This window comes from Pristis pectinata, chromosome 28 (genome assembly GCF_009764475.1).
Source record: "Pristis pectinata isolate sPriPec2 chromosome 28, sPriPec2.1.pri, whole genome shotgun sequence".
In the NCBI taxonomy this organism is placed as follows: Eukaryota; Metazoa; Chordata; class Chondrichthyes; order Rhinopristiformes; family Pristidae; genus Pristis; species Pristis pectinata.
This window is the reverse complement of record NC_067432.1, coordinates 26,327,396-26,347,703: the sequence shown is the minus strand read 5'-3', so window position 1 is coordinate 26,347,703 and position 20,308 is coordinate 26,327,396. Positions and strand designations below refer to the sequence as shown.

The 20,308-nt window shown below is 38.9% G+C and overlaps 2 protein-coding genes across 4 annotated transcripts in view; both read right to left on the bottom strand.

Moving 5' to 3' along the window:
- Positions 1-16,633, bottom strand: part of LOC127583920 (cell surface hyaluronidase-like) — a 120,309-nt gene extending 103,676 nt beyond the window's left edge. For 2 of the 3 annotated variants that reach the window (XM_052040343.1, XM_052040344.1), the window contains exons 1-3: positions 15,615-16,633; positions 13,934-14,286; positions 3,139-3,636 (exon numbers count right to left, since the gene is read on the bottom strand). In XM_052040343.1, the coding sequence (XP_051896303.1) occupies positions 3,139-3,636; positions 13,934-14,279 (844 nt within the window). In that variant the 5' untranslated portion in view covers positions 14,280-14,286; positions 15,615-16,633. The remainder of the gene's footprint in view (positions 1-3,138; positions 3,637-13,933; positions 14,287-15,614) is intronic. The other variant, XM_052040342.1, reaches the window with a different exon arrangement.
- A 1,828-nt stretch (positions 16,634-18,461) lies between these two features.
- abhd17c (abhydrolase domain containing 17C, depalmitoylase) overlaps positions 18,462-20,308 on the bottom strand; it is a 28,106-nt gene continuing 26,259 nt past the window's right edge. The window contains exon 3 of the mRNA XM_052040361.1: positions 18,462-20,213. Within this exon, the coding sequence (XP_051896321.1) occupies positions 19,994-20,213 (220 nt within the window). The 3' untranslated portion in view covers positions 18,462-19,993. The remainder of the gene's footprint in view (positions 20,214-20,308) is intronic.

Below are 20,308 nucleotides of genomic sequence, written 5' to 3'. Positions count from 1 at the left end.
GATTGCAAGGAAATTGCAAGGTATGAATGTAAATTTGAAAAACAAAGAGTTAACTGCCAGTAATTCTTTTAGGTATGAACATTGGCCCTTTAAAGGTGAGGCCATAAGAGTCAAGGACATTTCCAGAGGTATGTGGATTGGTAGGTATTGATAATCAACACTTATATCTCCTGGGGTTTTGTTATATTACCTTAAGAGGTCAGAAACATTTTCTAAATGTTTCTCACTAAACTAATCTTGGGCATTTTCTGTCTATCTCACCTAAGAGGGGTAAGGATCTCAATGTACATAAGCTACACTGTCTCAATGGGAAAGTTTTGATGGACCCATCTTTACATGTTTCACCTCTTTGGGACAATGGTACTGAAATCTAAGAATCTTGATCCAAGAATACTCCATTCAGTTTTGGCCAGAGAGATATATTGGGTCTGTAGGTTTCAGAGTGCAAATTCACTAGAATGATACCAACAATTTAAAGAGTTAAATATAAAAACTGATAGTGTAAACTTGGTTTGTATTCCTTTTAAGTTTATTCTGAATTCTTCAGAGGCTTGGATACTCTTCAGTAGAAGTCTAAATGGGTATTATTAAAAGTTTCTGGGAACTATTTGGCAGTGAAACAATCCTTTATGACATAATTTGCATCATCACATACAAGAGATAGTGTGCAACTCAACTGATAACACCTGCTGAAATGTTTTGAAAAAAATCGATACTAATTTTACTTTAAAAATGTAAGAAGTACAGAAGTTACAGGACTCAAACAAACATAGAAAATGTTGGAAATACACAGCAACTCAGCCACAAAGAAAGGCAGGTTATTGATTCACACAAACAAACAAACACATGTTAAAATTTGTGTTTGGAGGGTGGGTGCTGATGGCAAATCTACATGTACTACTCACTTGCCACTGGCAATGTGATGGTTGTGCTTTGTGAACTGCTGTTTGTAGTGGATCTGATGCAAGTTCAAGGCAAGCCAAATTAGTTCAACAGAGAGTTAAGATCTAATCACACTGTTGTTTACAATCTACTACTGTCAGTTCAAAATCATTTACTGTAGGGGGTTCTCAAAGCCTCCTTGAAAAACTGCAACATTTCCATTGACTCCAGGGAATCCCTAGTCTATGACGGCTTGAGGTGGAAAAGCAGCAATTGGGAGGGCCTTGAGAACCTAGTGTTCCCTTTGGAAGGACACAGAAGCCCAGTGTAAACGGCATAAGGAATGCATCACCTGCTAAACTACCTGTATTCCCCTCAAGTACACCTGCCCCACCCATAATGGAGTCTGTGAGTCCCACATCGGCCACATCATCACCTCAGAACACACTGAACAGAGTGGAAGCAAGTCATTCTCAATCCTGACAGACCGCCAAGAAGAATTCAAAGAACTAAATAATTCAAAGAATGCTGGAAAACCCCCCTCTGGCATTATATTGCTATTTCGTAATTCAAAATACTCAAGAGCAAAGAATTTGTCATCAGCAGCACCACATTAACCTTGAATGGGTTTCCAAGTGGAATTGTGGCACAAAGTCATTCCAGTCCTCGTGGATGACGCCCTCCACCACATGGGGACTTCTGCAACACACAGTATATCTGTTATGTATTGGGACCAGAACTGGTCCCAGCCGACAACTGCTGGAAAAAGTGTCACTTGACTAAGCTGCCCATCCCCAAGCTCAGTCAGATGTGAATGTTTCAAAAATATAAACTATTTTATTTAGAAGGAATATAGTTAATGCACCAAAATCGATTCAAAGTTATATATAAACTCAAAGAATTCAAAAGAATGATATACTAACAAGTCTTACCTTGGTCTTTTGGATCAGATCCTCTACATTGATATAAATGGAGATATAGTTCCCAGGCCAGGTTCACCCTGGGAAAGGCTGTATAGGCATATTCCTCAACATAAATGCTGGTGAATTGCTACAACTGTGCACTCCAAGGCTGGAGTCCATGAAGTGTCCAGTACTGAAGTGCAGTTGACAAATGTCAACAAACATCCGTTAGTATGTGTTTGCACAAACATATGTTGAAATCCCAAACCTGCTGGTCTTCAGGAAATGAAGTGTTGGCATTTCTCTACGAAACTGGAATTGATAGTTCAATATATTACTATGTTCTAAAAATATTAACTGAACAGATTACACTGCGTGGCTATAGTTTTAGTATTTTGCTTCATTTTTTGCTACTCTTAGGGTCACCCTGGAATGACATATTCCTTTTCTCTTAGGTTGCCGTTCTGGTCAAGGATGACTTGCTTCTAGTTCAGTCCTGCTGTTCTGAGACCAATATGAGACTAACAGACTCAACCAGAGATAGGGCAAGAAGTGCCTGTTGGGATAGGCAAGTGGATAAGTTGTGAGGTGTGCATTCCTTCTGCTGTTAGTGATGGGCTTCTGTGAGCCTTGAAGTATCAACTCAGGGTTCTCAGTGCCATTCAAATATATTTTCTCTACTTGAAGTAGTCTTTGGCCAGTGCTTCCCAGGAGTCAGTGCAGAAATTGCATTTTTTCAAGGAGCTTTTGAGAACCTCCTTGAATCTTTTCCCCCTGTCCACCTGGTAATCTCTTTCTGTGACAGAACGGTTTCAGGAGCCTGGTAAAAGGTGTGTGGACGACAGGGTAGTCTGCCCAACTAGATTCAACTGAATAACTAGGACATCGATGCTTGTAATGTTGACATGGGAGAGGGCACTGACATTGGTTTGCTTATCTTTCTGATGAACCTGGAGGATTTTGTGGAGACAGGGTTGGTGGTACCTTTCCAGTATTTTGAGGTCCTGTTGTAGGTAACCAAGATTCAGAAAGATATATGAGGGCAAAATACTACTGTCTGGTAAACTATGATTTTTGTGCCAGGGTTGAGGTCTTGATCTTCAAAAATCCTTTTCCTCAGAGAGACAAAGGCTATACAAGTGCAATGAAGGTGATGGTGAATTTCATCATCAGTGTCTACCTTCACTGAGAGGTGGCTCCCAACACATGGGAAGTGGTCCCAGTTTTCTATATAATAAATGTGCAATGCGTTCCCAACTGGGATTCACATTTATGAACAAATTCCAAATGTGTTTTTAAATTTAGAATCTCAACAAGTCTACATGGAAGGAAATAAATATAAACAAATACATACCATGTTCATTATTGTTTTTACTTGTCTTTCCCAATATCATTTCTTGCTTATTGATCATTAGCTTCTTCACAATGGAGAATGCTTTTGCTTGATGAGCATCTACCAGCAAGTCTAGCTCTTTCAGGAAGTGTAAGACTTGGTAAAGTAACTGTGGTTTTATCTTAACCCTAATGAGGCTGAGTGGATTAACTTTGCTAGTCTTGTTATTCAGCCTCTGATCACAGGTTGGAAGTGGGAAGAATTCCAAAGTTTTCCCCAAAGCTTCTCTCAGAACATAATTGGTTACTTTAACAAGAGATTCACAAGGCAGTAGTATTTCTTTTACTTCTGTCATTCTCTGGTAGATAGTCAGCAAGTTACTTTGCTGTTTGTCTTTCCTTGGTTTTGTGCTCCGTGCAAATCGTTTGTGAAGTGGGTAAATGTCAGACAGCTTGGTTGTGACATTATAAGACATGCTTGACACCTTCCACGGAGGCCTTTGAATTCTTTGATCACCATCTAGAGAACAGATATCAAATGTTCAGAAATTTTTATAAACTGCATGTGTTGTAACACTTTATGAATGCTTATAGCCATCTATTTATTACCATACATTCTAAAATGCAATGAAGACAGACTGCATTTATTGTCACACTTTTCATGGTTTCAGGATGTCCTAAAACACAAGGTGACTACATTGTATTTTGTATGTTGTAATATAAGCCTCACCATGATATGCACACAATTTGATTTAGGGATTCACTAAGGCATAAGTATTGGCATGGACCATAGGGAGAATTCCATTTCTCTTTGTCAAAATGATACCATAGAATATTTCATGTTCACTTGAGAAAGTGGTTTGGGTCCTGGTTTAATATCTTATCTAAATGGCAGTACATTAATTGGGCCACAGCAGGAGCAGTGTGTGCATTTCTGGTCACCACAACTATAGAAAGGATGTGATTGCACTGGAGAGGGTGAAAAGGATATTCACCAGTAGATTGCCTGAGATGGAGCATTTCAGCTACAAGGAGAGACTGGAAAGGCTGGGATTATTTGGCATGGAATGAAAAAGACTGAGAAGGGACCTGATTGAAAAACAAAATTGAGGGGATAGATAGATAATGAGAAATTTTTCCACTTAGCAGACCTGTCTAGGTACTTGGTGGCCAGCATAGACATGGTAGGCTGAAGAGCCTGTTTCTATGCTCTCTGACCAGTAGTGCAACACTCCCCACTTATGTCCTTTGAAGTTTCCACCACTGCTTTTATCCCATTGTTCCGGTTACGAAGTGTTCAGGAAGGACAATTTAATTTGTTATTAGAATTTTACATTGTTGGCAAGATGGTAATTTCGCCCAGTGTTGGTTGCCTTGAGGAGATTAGGGGTCAACTCCATGGTGCTGGTCTGGAGTCACAGAGTATCCATTGTGTTTCCTTCACCAAAATTATGACTGAATTTCAAAAAGTACATTGTTGGATACAAAGCACTTTGGGATTTCCTATGAAAGATGCTATAAAAATGAGGTTACTTTTACCTTGGTTTACTTTTAAAGCACATTTTTTCCCTCACAAAGAATTCAGGCAAATAAATGGGTGGCACAGTGGTGCTGCAGGCAAATACTATTAACTCACAGCTCCGTGGACTCGTGTTCATTTCTGACCTCCAGTGCTGTCTGTGTGGAGTTGGCACGTTTTCTCTGTAACCATGTGGGTTATCCCCTGGGGTGCTCTAGTTTCTTCCATCCAAAAATGTGCTGGTTGATAAGTTAATTAGTCCTAGTGTAGGTGGGCAGGTGGGGGGGGGGGGGCGGTGGTTTGTGGAGAGATACGTTGGAGCATCAGTGAGGTGTTAATGGGCATGTGAGAGAGAACAGGTTACAAGGAAATAAGTGTGGGAATGAGATTGATGCAATTGCTCTGAGAACTGGCATAGACTCAAAGGGCTAAATTATCTCCTGTGTCATATGGAAATGCAAGAACTTATGAAATAAAGTGTTGGTACACTTCACAGAGCAGTATTTGCTTCCTTGTGAAATATTAAACAGATTTATGGGCATTTTTGAGTGACAAACATTCCATTAATATGCCATCTAATTTTATTATTATACAAAGTATCTTTGGGAATTTTTCAAGGTTACATTTGCAAAGATGCTTGGTTAGTTAGCAGATCTTGAGTTTAACAAAACCTGAACCTAAGGGGTCTTACCACTACTCAGAAAGAATCATAGCTCTTAAGGTATTTGGTCCATCAAGTCCATGCTACTTTTTTTGAAAGAGGTTTCTGATTACTCCCACTCTTCACCATTCTTCCTCCAACAAATATTTCCTTCTCAAATATCTACCTCATTCCCCTTCGAAAGCTCCCATTGTATCTTCTTTCACACTTATTCCTGATCACAAAAGTCACCATTCTAATTATTGCTACTCATCTCCTCTCTGGTTCTTTTTGAAAATGACTTTTAATCTGTATCTTCAGGTTACGTACCTTCTTACTTGTGGAAACACGTTGTCCTCACTTACTCTATCAAAGCCATGAGCCCTAAACTGATGAGCATAAGGACTACTGGAATAACATAAAAACCCATCAGGTTTATGAATGTCCTTCGTTAGCCAGTCTGAGCAACGTATGACTCCAGACTCATTCGATGTGGTTGACTCCTAAAAGCCCTTTGAAATGGCCTAGCAAGCCACTCAGTTGTACATGGCTCACCATCCTCAAGGAGCAATCAGGGAAGGACAATAAATGTTGCCTTTGCCAATAATGCCCAGACACCAAAAACAAAATAGAAAAAAATCAAGAGGAAGTCACTGGATACTGAAACAAGTTAAGATGCTGTCTATGTTTAAACACAAAGAGACATTGGTCCCAAAATTCATCTTAATTGTCAGGATAATCCTAGGTAGACAATCTTACAAGGCATTTGTAGAAACTTGGAGGGGAACATGGTGTTCACATGAGCCTATTGCCTTTGTCCTTCTTGGTGAAAGAGTTCATGGGCTTGGAAGGTTCTGTTGAAATAATCCAGCCATGTAACTGCTGCGCATTTGTAGACTACAGCACTACGGCAAATATCCGCAAGTGGTGGAGAGAACAAATGATTAGGCTGGTTAATAGGTACCACTTAAGTGGGCTGCTTTGTCCTGGATGTTTGAGTATTGCTAGAGATTCACTAATCCAAGCAATTGGACAGCATTCTATCATGCATCTGACTTCTGCCTTGTAGATGTTGGGAAGGCATTAGGTTGTCAGGAGATGTAACAACCTCCGCAGGATACCCAGCCTTTGAACTCTTCTTGTAGCCACAGTACTTAGATGGCTGGTCTGGCAGATTTTCTAGTTAATGGTCATCCCAAGGATGTTGATGGTGCTGGACTTGACAATGTCATTGACTATCAAGGGAAGATGATTAGATTCGCTCTTGTTAGAGATATTCTTTCCTTACACTTTTGTGGCACAAATCCACTGCAGGATATCATTGTTGGGAGACTTAATCATGATAATGCCATTGAATGTCAAGGGGAGGTTGCTCGACCCCTCTTTTTGGAGATTGGTATTTCTTGGCACTTATGGCACAAATATTCTTACCATTTATCAACTCAGGTCTGAATATTGGCTGTGTATTGCTGCATGCAGGCATAGTCTGCTTCATTTGCTGAAGGGTTGCAAATCTAATTGAACATTGTGTAGTCATCAGCAATCACTTCTGATCTTATGATGGAAGGAAGATCATTAATGAAGCAGTTGAAGTGTGTTTGTAGACATGTGGTCTATTACTTGGGGAGGTAGTTAGGATGGTAGTCTGTGGTGAGGTAATGGATGGGGATGCTGTGAATTGGGGCAAAGGTGCAGGTGAATTGGAGAGCAAGTTTGAGAATCTGCCGAAATTGTTGTGGGGCTGCAACTGTGAAATTGTTATTGTTCTATATTGTTAATATCCATTAAACACAAATAAATTATTAACTATATATTTAAATGACATCTGATTGCAAAAACTTTAGATGGCCTGGAATTAATGTTTTCTGGGCATTGCACAGAAATGTGCAGATAATGTGAACACCTATGTGCCAATGGAGATCAAGCTCACTTATAACTATTTGACTTATTATGGACTCCTATATGGAGTTCAGTATGAGCTGAGATGTTGGAAACGTACAGGTATTTTCAGGTTTCATTTTCAGAATGTCTGAAAGTCAAATAGTGCAGGATTTGGTGAGGAGGAAGCTCAAAAGAACCAATATCATCAAATTCCCATATAACTGCTCCAGGGTGTGTGGTTGTTAGAATATGACTTTTAGGAGGAGGTTTTGAGGTCAATGATAAAATTACTAATTGATAGGAAAGCTAGAACCCGAGGTAAGCAGGCAGTGGAAGCTTTACAGGTGGAATGAACTAATAGAAAAGAATTTAAAAAGCTGATGGAAACTGTGTATGGCCCTGGTAGGATTTGAAGAGGTAAAATTCATAAATTCTGAGATTAGATAAGTGTGTAACAAAGGTGGAGTAATTTCATTTTGGGGATAGAATTTTAACTTTCATACAGATGAGCCAAGCTCCTATCAGAAAGGAAGTATATCTTAAGTATGATCAGGATAGTGGTCTGCAACAAAAGAATTCCTACAGCTTAGACATATTAAAATTAGTAAACAGTAATATATCAGATTTTGTGCAGTAATATATCAGACAGTGCATGGTCTTTAACACCAATGTAACATTTGAAATGAAAATAGACAAAATGGCTACTGAGGATTCTAGACGTGGACAAGCTGACTTCAATACTGACTCAGGGACAGTTTGCAGCAAGTTGTAATGGGAAAAAGACAAAAGACCAATATGAAGTATTCGTAACAGAATTTAATGGGACCGTCCACTTTCCTAAGGGGGAAAACTTTTTAGTAGGCAAATAAATGACTAAAGAGCCTAGCATAAAACTGATGCAAGAACTAAGACCCTAAGCCAGGAGAGATTGAAAGAGTAATAAATGGCCACAAAAGAGTAAAAGTTTAAAAAAAAAGGACATGTTTTTTAGATTATAACATTAAGGAAAAGAGGATAGTCAGAAGCAATGTAGGATTCCCTGGAAACACATAAATGAAAATAAAAAGCTGGTGGACCTTTGTGCCTCAATACTTTTTTTACAGCAAAGGTAACATGTTGGTCATCTGGACAAGGGGTCTAAATGGCAGGATATAAGTAGGTCCAATAGGGATCTACATTGCAGCCATAACTATCACAAAATTTGGTAGTAGCATGGATGAAGGAGTGGAAAGCTACATCTCTAAATTTCCTGATGCCACAAAGATAGATGTCATTGTAGGCAGTGTTGCTAGAAGCATAAAATTACAGGGATATTAATAGATTAAGGAAATGGGGAAAAATATAATAAAATGGATTTCAATCTAGACAAAATGCATGATTTTGGACCTAAAAACAGTAGAATAGAGTACTTCAAAAATGGTGAAAAGTTAGAAACTATGGAGAATACAAATAGGATAAGGGCCAATCCTCTTTCCTGAGGAGGAAAATGTTCTAGTGACAAAAATTTGGTCTTGAATATCTAAAGAGCTATGGAGTAACCGAAGATACCTATGGCTCCATGTTACTAGATTATTAAAATAACATGGACATTTAAAAAAATTAACTAATGGGCTTGTATTTATGTCAATAGGATTAGAGTGCACATGAATATGTTAAGATATGCATAGGTAGCAAAACTGGGTTTGTGCAGCTAAGATGTGATCTAAGAGAATGGTGGACAGGGTTGGAGGGAGTAAAATGGCCTATCTTCCACATGTCTTTGTCTTTCCTATTGCTGCTATTCCTTTATTCCTATGCTAAGAACTCTGCAAAAGGGTTATAATATGCTACATTTGCACATTACAATCCAGAGTGCTGGCTTCAATAAAGAGTGCTGGCTTCAGTCTTTAAGAGCAAAAATAAATATTATTCAGCAACATAAAACAAAATAAATGCGGATTCTCAAGAATTATTCACAAAGTGAGGAGGAAAAATATTTGGAGGGAACTATAATGTAAAGTAGGCAATATTATTTTCAAATGACCTCAGTCGGGAGATGGACAATGGATGGGCAATGTAATTATGCCCATTTCATACAAAATTTCAATCTTTTCATGTTTTATTTGTGCACTAAATTTTAAATAAGAATCTGCATTTATAAAGTATGTTTAAAGATGAAAATGTTCCAGAATCAATTAATAAAAAAGAGATAGACTCCTACCATGGTCCAGCAATTAAGCAGTAAGGTTAAACAGCATCTCAACTAAGCTTTCAAAAGAACATTTTCAAGGAAAGAGTGAATATGAGAAAAAGGTGAAAGGATTCATGAGTACATTCCTTCTGTGGCTGATTAGTTTCTGGTTGGCCAGTGTCAAAATAAAAGCCAACAAAATTTTTCAAGCCAAATTTATAAATAAAATGCCATTGTGCTTAGACATGCACATCACTCATTGTTGGGCATTCCCTCGCTATCCATCTTCCATATGACTTTATCTTTCTATTGTCTTTCCCATGTGGTTCACCCTTAATGGGTGCAACATGACTGGTAAATGCCTGCTCACTTCCACTGGTGCAGATGCAGGTAGTGTTGGAGGATACCTTTGTCTGGGTTTAGAAGGCCCAGCTTCTGATTACTCATGGAGGCACAACAGACTGCAGATGCTGTGATCTGAGTTGTTGGCTGCAATTGAGCAATCATGGTTCGCGTCTTTATCAAACTGTTTTCTTCCATTGTTAAATAATCATGCAAGGCCTTGACCCCAAATGTCGACTAACATCAACCCAAAATGTCGACTATCCCTTTGCCTCCACGGACACTGCCTTACCCGCTGAGTTCCTCCAGCAGCTTGTTTTTTGCTTCCAATTACATATCTTCAATATTAGTGGCAGCAGTCTGATTGAAACTTCATAAGCATTAGTAGCAATAATGGCATCACAAATTCAAGAGGAGAGTAGTCCTGTGCTCTGGGTGACACCTCGGCAATCATAATAATCAGCCATGATACCCTGTAATCTTCTTGAGCTTGCAAAGAGCCATCTGAATTTGTATGTCAGAATTCCGAGCTTATATTACAGCATCCAGATATTGGGTGGCTACTATCTGTGTTGCAGTGAAGGCTGAATCAACAGATATCAGACACTGTAATATAGATAGATACACAGATGGGCTTGAAGCTCTGTACAAAACCCTGTGCATGGCTGGTCTGGATAATTCCATGCCTCTGGACATTCATTGAACAGTCTCTCTAGCAGGCCTGGTAATGCACTAAGATTGTAATTGTGCATTCCCAGCAGCTTCTTCTGTAGATTAGCTCATAAAAGTCCTCAGATGAGTTCTTTGTCACAGAGCTTGTGTGCAAACTCACCATCTGGAAAATTTCTACTTCCTCCTGGCCTGACTTAAGTAATGGTTGCTTAGAGACCCATCACATGCCATTTCTGGCTTTGTGCTATCCTCTAAGTTAGGAGCACTGTCAATATCTTGAGTTGTTGACTGCAAATGGGCAATCGTGGTTCACATCTTTATTGTACTGTTTTCTTCCATTGTTCAGCCAAGTTACAGTTCTTGGAGATCCAAAATGGAGTTCACAGCTTTCCTCTGGGATGACACCTCAACAATTCTAATAAACTGTTGGAGGACACTGGCTGTGACCAACCCTAATGGTTTGCTCCAGCTGCATCTAGTTTGCATCTCCCTGCTCTGCAAGAAAGAAGGCTGTTCAGTGAGTATCATGTGTGTGCTGCTGTAAGATGTGGGTGTGAAGCTTGCAGTAGGATTACATGTGAGGATGCAGTCCAGCATTCAAGTCCTGCTTAATAGATTGTTGGTAGCTGAGTGCTCAGATCAGTGCATCTGAGGTAGGTGGTGCTTTTGGTAGGATATGACGACTGAAGATAATTCATTGGCCTTGACCACTACTGAGGTCATGGAGCTTCTTCTAGCACTGCACCCAAGTTCTTGGGGCTCATCTCCAAGCTCTCTACCTACTGTTTTCTGAGCAAGTACAGGCATGTCTACTTTCCATCTCTTCTGCCAAGACCTCCAGTGGAACATCCATGCAATAGCCTGACATGTTATATCATTCTTCAATGTTTCTCAGCTCAGATTCACTCTACATGACTACCACCTGCCTCAAGCAAAAAGCACCTCTACAAAACTTCAGGCTACTTTACGCCATGCAAGTTGATTTTAAGTAACTGCCAACAATATTCTTTCTTGATGTTAGCTTCCAGACAATGAGCAGCATGATTTGCAGCAACTGTACTCTGAAATCATGTTCTCCAAGCAACATGAAGTTGATGCATTGTCTGCATCACAATCGGGAGTTGTTGGTTAATGCATATTGGAATCTCAGTGTTTACTTTCAGCTTTGAATTTAGGCGGCAGGCATAAGCAACCTGCTGATCAGCAAGCTGATCCCTCGCAAATCTCTTATTGCTTGAGGAACAGTGTGTTGGCAACACAATGCTGAAGCAGCAGTTTATTTAGTGGGACATTGCCTTCTCATGCATTGCTACTACTCAGGGTGGATGACTCTCCAACAGAGACACTGACTGGAACTTTACACTGAGCACATTATGTGCTCCCAGCTGTTCTGTGGTCATGCAGTACGCCCTTTGGCCAGTGCCCAAAACAAAGCAACGAAACAACCTGCTTTTACAAGCTGGGTTGCATGTCTTCATCAATGTCTACCACAGACATCATAACTGCACCCATCAATTCCTAAAGCTTGAAGGCATCCAAGTGCTGCTGGCAGTTAGGAGTCGGTGAGTTGTCAGTTTTGATTTATGCTTAGGTTAAAACAAACTGTATTAGATGTGAATTAAAGAAAAAATGCAGTCTTACTTAGAAATAGCATGATGAAAACATTTTCATTTCATAGATGAATGGTACATAATTTTGCTGGAGCCCACTGAGGTGGAGTTTCCTTCTAAAATGTGCAAACGATTATTTAAGGAATGAAATTTAAAAAGAAAGTTGGAAAAGTCCATTCACCCTTTTGAGCTTCATCCAATGTTTTGTGTGATTATATATGATCTGTATTCTTAACTCCACCTTGACTTTCTATCACTCAATATCCTTAGCTAGAAAAAGAAATCTTAGATTTAAATTAATTATTAGAGCTAATGTTTTGCAAGCAAGTACTCCATACTTCTATCACTCACAATATGAAGAAGGATTTCCCAAGAGGCCTAGTTTCCAGTTAAAACTAAATCCCCTCATCCTCGACTACCCGACTAACAGAAATAGTTTCACTTTATCCACCTTAATAATTCCTTTCCAAATCCTAAAAACATGGATCAAATCATCCTTTAATCTTCTACTCTGCAGGGAATACAGAGTCTAGTTTATATAATCTTGCCTTATAATTCTTGGGGCACTGGCAATATCCTGGGAAATTGTGTAGGGCAGATTTACAAGAACAATATATTCACAACAGCAACTGGTATTTGTATTGTATCTTAATGCATTCAAATATTTCAAAATGTTCAAAGGGGCATTATTACACAATTGTGCAGCATCACAATACATTAAGACAGATAAAATGAAACATGAAAATAGCTAGGACAGGATAGCTATGGGATTTAGGCAAGGAATTCCAGAGTTTAGGGTCTTAGCATCCTTCATCATGCATTGTACTCCAGACGCTGTCTAACAGCAATAAAGTCTCATTCACTTTATAATCTTACTCTCTTTTATATATAGGCTAAATTCCATTAGCCTTTTTGATCAGTAAATTACATGGACTATTGAATATCTCTAGTCTTCTACTATTCCTAATTTTTCATCATTTACAATATACTTGGGACTATTCTTTCCTAGCCTCACATTTAACCACAATTTTATTACTACAGTTTTGTACACTCAAGTGATCAATATCAACAGTAGATATATGCTCTTATCCACACTAATTATTATACTACCTCTCTTGGTCTCATTATCAAGCTAGGCTACATGGTCTAAATAATTGATAAATACTTGAGATACCAGCACAGATATTTAAGGGACACCAAAGGTTACTTCTCTAAATGCAAATATATATATCAATTATTACTACTTTCTGCCTTTTATTCAAATTTCTAATCAAGTCAATAGCTTCACTTCTTATCAAGTCAACAGTCTATCACATGGAACCTTACTGAAAATCTTCTGGAAGTCTATATAAACCTATTCATTGATGATGCAATCTTCTACTTTAATAACTATTCTATCTCTTCCACTCCCCCCACCCGCCAAAAAAATCTAATTAGACCAGTTAGGCCAACCCTGAACTCTGACTCTCTCCAATCATCCCAGCCTTCAGCCATTATGTTTAATTATAGATTTTGTTACATCCTCCACAATCCATGATTTTTGTTTATCATCCATAGTTCTGTTTTCCAGTCTAAAGAATCACTTCCTGGATCAAGACAACTTTGGAAGGTTACAGCTAAATTCCTTCTTCAAGAGCCGGGGATTCGTAAGTCCTTTAGTGCCATTATTGCTTCTGCATCATCTTCTTCATTACTTGAACTTAATGAATTCCAGTCCTTGACTCTTTATTAGTTTCCTAGGATGCCAGATACACTGCCATTCTCTACTGTGAAGACTGTCACAAGCTCTGCCACTGCTCCGTTTGTAATATCACATCCATCTGTTTTTAATGGGCCTGTTATCCTTTTTATCTTCCTTTGTCAAGCTTTAAGTTTCTCCCAGCCCCCTGGATCTACTTTATTCTTTCCTTTGGGTTTTATGGTTCTCCATTGTACCTAGCTTTCCTTCTCTTTTAGCAGTATTCATTGCTCTATCTAGCTTACCTTTGCAACTGTTTCCTTGGATTAACTGTACCTTGCCATCCCAGTGAAGCAAACCCAGTACAGCTACAGCAAAAACTGCACAATACAGCAGGTGCAGTGCAAATTCTCCTGCTAGCCCTGGGCTGGAAAACACTCTCCTCCTTTTCTCTGGTAGATGATCCTCAGGCGTGAGAAGCCTGGGAGTGGCTTCCGATGTAGGCAAGTCATCTTGAAGCAGCAACTGCTTTTGATAAGGCAATAAATGAAGGGACTGAGGTATTGGTCGTTGTGAAAACCTTTCAGCTGTGCTGTTGGTGCAAGCGTCTTTGAGAGAAGATTGGACCTTGGGGCTTTCATCTGTTTGCATGTTGAACCTGTAAGTGACATTAGAACGTCAGAATCAACCTTTTGCAATCTACTACTCAGTATAGTGAAAACAACAATAGGTAACTGCTATAACCCCGACTCCAGGGTGGTTGCAGTAGAGTGGAGTTAGCACAGAAAGGACTGGGGAGAAGTAACTATTGCCTTTCGGTGAGAACATCTACATATGGGATCTATCAGCCTTCCACTGCCATATTTAAAGTCTCAAAAGCCTTCTCCTTCTTCACCAGATTATTTTAACTTCTCGGATCCAAGTCATTTGTTTCTGTATGTCTTCTTACATTACCATCCCATTCATTTGCTCTTTTCCTGTTTACTTTCCACTAATTTTGCACATTTAAAATTTAAGCTGTTTGTGCTCAATATCTTCTTGTCCTTTGGCCTGAAACTTCTCTCTCCAAGACATCAATTGACCTGCTGAGTAACCAAGTTATTAGGTAAAGGTTGAAAGTGTTCAGCATTTAACTGCCAACATGTGTGCCAATTGTAAGTAATTATCAAATTACAAAAATGGGTAGCAAGTAAAAAAAAACTTTGAATTCACATGTACTAAAAGTTAGCAAAGTAGTATAAGGGGTAGGCTGAAAGATTTGCAGATGTTTTTATCCAAATTACTTCCGGGATAAATACAAGTATTTCTACTACTGGAATTCCATTTGCTTTTACTTGTTCATTGCGAGAACAGCCATGTAACAAACTAAACTCACAGCCATGATGTAATACAAGAACAAATATTGGACTAGGGGCATGGACACCTACGAAATTCATGTCCCACGAACTCCCCATCATTATAGTCTTCACCTTAAGTACATTAGACTGTGGTGGATGTTGTGCTTTTTAATTATGTCGATTTGGTATGTCAGTTTCTTTACTTAAAACAAAAATCTAAATTGGTAATAAAGTGATTCATCACATTTATTTTTGTAATTTATAATAATTTTATGCATTGTACTGCTGGCACAAAACAAATTTCACGTCATCTAAGTCAGTGATAATAAATCTGATTCTAATATGAAACAGCCCACAGCACAGGAGAATTCACTTTCAAACACTAACTTATTCTAAAGTGGGTCTTTAAATCTCTTTCCAAACCTCACCAAATGAGCCAATCCACTCTCGGTAAAGGATGGATAGAGAATTTTTATATCTGGCTATAACTCCGAATTTCACAGCTGCAAAATATCATTTAAACCCGAAAAGCTCTCTGCACTTCAAAACTATCACTCCTTCGGGTTTTTCAACAAATATGACCGCACACATAAGAGTTAATTGTGAGATGTCAACCCGTCAATTTCCAACACCTGCAATTCTCACTTACCTTGGCCCAATAGATTCCGTTCAGCAGTTACTCCTGTGTTTTTCTCCCAAACTGAAGATAAACTATTCTCTCAGCCGTCTTCTCACTGTCCTGCCAGTACTCCGCTAAAGCAATTTTATAACATCCCAAAAGCGACGAACTCCAAACTGGCCAGCCCTGTGACTCAACTTTTCAAATTAGGGCAGACAGACATCAGCGACATTAAGTTAACTTTTCAATTAAAACAAACTTTTATGTTCTATTATTTTTTATTTGCGTTGACTTTTTTGTGCAAAGGAGTCCACGTACTAGGAATTATTTGGCAGAACTATACTCTCAGCTTCCAGTAATGTTGCACTGTACTGGAGATTCCCCCGACCGAGGGTGGGAGTTGTTGGACTGTCACTTTCCGTCAGTCAACAGAACGGAGAGGGTGGCAGAAATAAGGTCACTCCAACTAAAAACTGGAAGGATTTCGCGTCGTTTGAATCATCTGGTTCATACAAAAATCACAGGACCATAGAGACTCTCCCTCACCCCAGCGCCGTAAAAGAACAATGTGCAGTTCTAATTAAATAGGTTATACGTATTTCAATGTCTTTAAGCAAAGTTAAAAGTTGATTGTTTCCTTCATATTTTTCTCATAGCAAATATATTTTAATTTCGTTTAGTCGGGGGATCTTTTCCATTTCATATTATTTTGCCTTTCAGTGCAAGGGGGGGACACGCAGGCAATGTGATGCCTGGAAATTGATGCTCAGAAATAGTAGGTGAATTCTTTGCGTTTTACGCGGCAGCAATGAGCAGGGCCCCTGAAGCCTATCTCGGATTCTCGCCCCGCCAAACCGATACCTTTCTTTCCTCTGCGTTGACTGCAGCCGGAGCCAAAACAAAATCCACGTGGCATCTGACATCACCTGACAGCGAAATGTTCAGCACACAGCCAGACGCCAGGGTCCGAGCGCATCCCCAACACGAAGTAGGGAATAAGCGGGAGCACATGCGCCGTGGCCACCTAAAAAGCCGGGCTGGCAGCTGAGTGCCGGCTGCGGGGCGCCGAGTTTAGGCTGTACTGCCGGGATGGGGGGCGCAGCCTCGTTTCCACAGCCTGCCTTTGGCCCCGCTCTGCAGATCAGGCTCAGACTATGAAATCTTGTACCGAGGGGCAAAGGTCCAGGCAATAGTAAAATCTATTTTCTGTAAACACTCGATTAAAAAAAATTGATCAACAAATCAGAAATATCGAGGAAGAGGCTGGTTCTATTCACCATAGCGAAATTGTATTAAAGGACAATACTGTGAAGTAGATCATTGATAATAAACATAAAAAAAGCATGTGCTATTTTATTGGAGTTAGTTGGAAATCAAATTAAAAATAACTGCAGCTGCTGGAAATCTGAAATTAAAACCGAAAATGCTGAAACACTCAGCAGGTAAGGCAGCATCTGTAAAATGGGAAACAGTCAACATTTCAAGTCAAAGACCCTTCGTCAGTTATTTCGAGTTTGCAATTTTTCCTGATGTATTTGTGTTACCAAAAGCCATGGAATTGCCCCTGCTTTGATGCTCGGGTGCCTATCTGACTATGATATCTGCCTGTACCTCTTTCTCTGGTAGCTCATTCCATATAAACTATCAGGACAGAAGGGGAAAGCTAGAGTTCTGACTTTGACCATGTGACACAGCAAGGATGGAGTGAGTAAAGGGATAGAATGGTGAAAGCATTTGGAGTTTAGGAGAACAAAAGGTTGAAAGGAATGGAAATAAGGAGAGAAGAAAGGTTGAACTATGAATTGAAGTTGGAAGCTAGTGGTGATAGATTTTTGAAGACACATTTTTATTTGCCATAACCTATGCTGGAGCTTGAATAGTGTGAGAAGTGTCTGTTTAGGTCCGAACATGTTTTCCGGGCTTAGACAAACTGGGTGACATCATACAGAATTAAGAATTGTTGCATAAGAAAGCAGTTAGTCCATGAAAGCCAAGCCATGACATAATATTCTTAATAGCCAATATGAAGTAGTGCAGTGTCAAACTTAGAGGACAGGCATCAATAGCATGTAACGTTGTAGTTTCCCCAGTGATTGTCTGACAAAGCCCCCCCCCCCCCATTGGTAAAATTGGGATAAATCCACCTCTCAATAAGGCCAGACATTTATAACAAAATTCACCATCACCTTCAGTACACCAGTATGGCCTTTGGCCACCCAAGGAAAAAAGTGTTTTAAGACCACCTCAAACAAGGCACAAAGCTCGTCTACCAGGCTGCAGGGATCCCTGTTCTTCTGAGATATGGACTAACTACAGCAGGCACTTCAAAGCATTGGATATTCCTACCAACACCGTCTCCATAAAATCCTCCAACAGGATAAGCAAACCAATGTCAGCACCTCTCCCAGGTCAACATTCTTAGCACTGAGCTATGAATTACATTCAGCCAGCTCTGATGGGCAGGCTACACAGTTTGCATGCCCAAGACCAGAATCCTGAAAGATGTACTCTACTCCAAGCTCCATCACAGCAAAAAAAAAACCTACCAGATGAACAGAGGAAACAAGTCCAGAATGTTGTCAAATCATCCTGAAAAGGTACAACATTGCCATCAACTCATGGGAAATTCTGGCCCATGAATGGTCAAAATGGAGCAGCAGTTCTTGAAGTGGCAGTGAGAGCCTTGATTCTATTTGTCAGGAGCATTTAGAAACCCACCAGAGTCACTTCCCAAACTACCCACAGTTCAAAAATAGAAAGAAAAAAAATTTACACAAAAAAATTTGTTTTTTTTTTAAACAGGACATCAAAACTTAGCTTGTAATTTTTTTTCCACTAGTAAACAATTGAAAGAACTGAACGAGTAGTCGGTGGGTTTATTATGCACAGCATTTCCTATGTTTAATCCAGATTTTAAATCCATTTTTTGTTTAAATTGATCACACCAAAAATATCCTGAAATTGGTTTCTTGTTGCTTTTTACTGTACACAATGTTCTAATTTTAAAAATCTCATTCTACATTCCATGCATCATTTATTCCATTGCAACTATTTGTTGCTTATGTGCAACATACAACAATGAATATTGAAGTCAAATATACAGAGGTCCTCATTACATTTAAGGCTTTGATCAGTTTGTTTAGCAATGTCTTGCATTATTTCTGGATATTTCAATACAATTCCAAAGTCAAAAATCAAATCTTAAATCTCTGGTCTTTCCAACTAAAATTAGCAAATTACATCTGTTCCCATATTAATTACTGATATGTAAATTTATGAAATTAAATGGCAGCAGTTTTTTGTTTAAAAAGTTGAATGTGCAAGTAATTCAGGGTATAAAAGCATTTACATTCACAAATTAAACATTTCACAGGATAAAGCTATTTGACAGTTATCACAACAATTCAATACTTGAAACTGAAGAGTCCCTATTCGAGAGCAATACAACTTAAGATGAAGATACAAGTTATTTTAGGAACTCCTCCCCTGAAAAACAATACACAACTGTCAATTAGTTCATAAATTTACACATTTATGAATAAAGTATTCAGCCATATGCACCATTAGGGGAGTATGAGGTATAGTTTAACAATTTTAATATGGAAAAAAACCTCCACAAATGTTGGAACATTAAGACCACTCAAAAGAACATTAACGAAGAAATGGAAACTTTCTTTCCAATTTCACTGAGTTTTTACAAATACAGTACTTTGAGGCAATGCTAAAAATATCTAGAATGTAATAAACATTCAAATCAATTCATCACATTGGTTTAATCATCTTTCAATGAAGGGCTATTTTATCTACTTAGCCACAATCGCATTATCTGCTTTGTTACATTTTACAAGAAATTTCCAGTTTATAAACTAATTGCAAAAATTTAAAGGAGTGAAAGCAGTCTTTGGTCATTACTGCTAAACTCAGCATTAGTAGCAGGTTGTACTCATCTCCACAAGCTTCAGTCATTCAACTTAAACAGAATTGAATGTGTAGGAAGGAAGTACAACCAATAGCCATACTCATATTTAGTGTGAGTGACCAAAGAGAGATTTCTACCCCTAAAAAATTCAAGACACACAGAATTGTTGCCAGGATGCTGAAAAGCCTACAACTCCAGACGATTAAACAATAATTTTTAATTCTGGAAACAAAATACTAAAGGTTAATAATAATCAAAAACTATTTCAAAATTACAGTAGGTGAACATTATTTCATGTGCAAGGTACATAAATCACATGGATTTTTCCTGGTATAAAAAAAAAGACAGATTTTGTGCTGTTTCTCAAATGAATCAGCCTGAAAAGTGATAGCTTCTTGTGTTGTCAAAAGCTACAGCTATCCAGTTAGACCATGTGCAAATTAGAGCAGTTCATCGATTCACATTTGCCTAGGAAACATCCACGGAGTCTTTAAGGAATAGGCAGTTCATGACTAATGAACTGTTTCAATCTTTCAAGGTACTGTGCATAAAGCTCAATGTCATTATGCCCGGCTCCCTCAACCCAGAGGGGTTCCACTGCTCTTGGACATTGCTCATACATTGCAAGACCGTGGGAAAAATCAATCACTTCATCCTCAGTCCCATGAATTACCAGCACGGGAGAAGCTACCTTGGTTATCTTGTCAATGCTGAAAGAGATGAAATAAAGTTTGAAAAGTAAAAGCAAAAATACAGAAATATTAAAAAGCAATGGCAATTTTCATTAATGCATTAGTGAAACAAC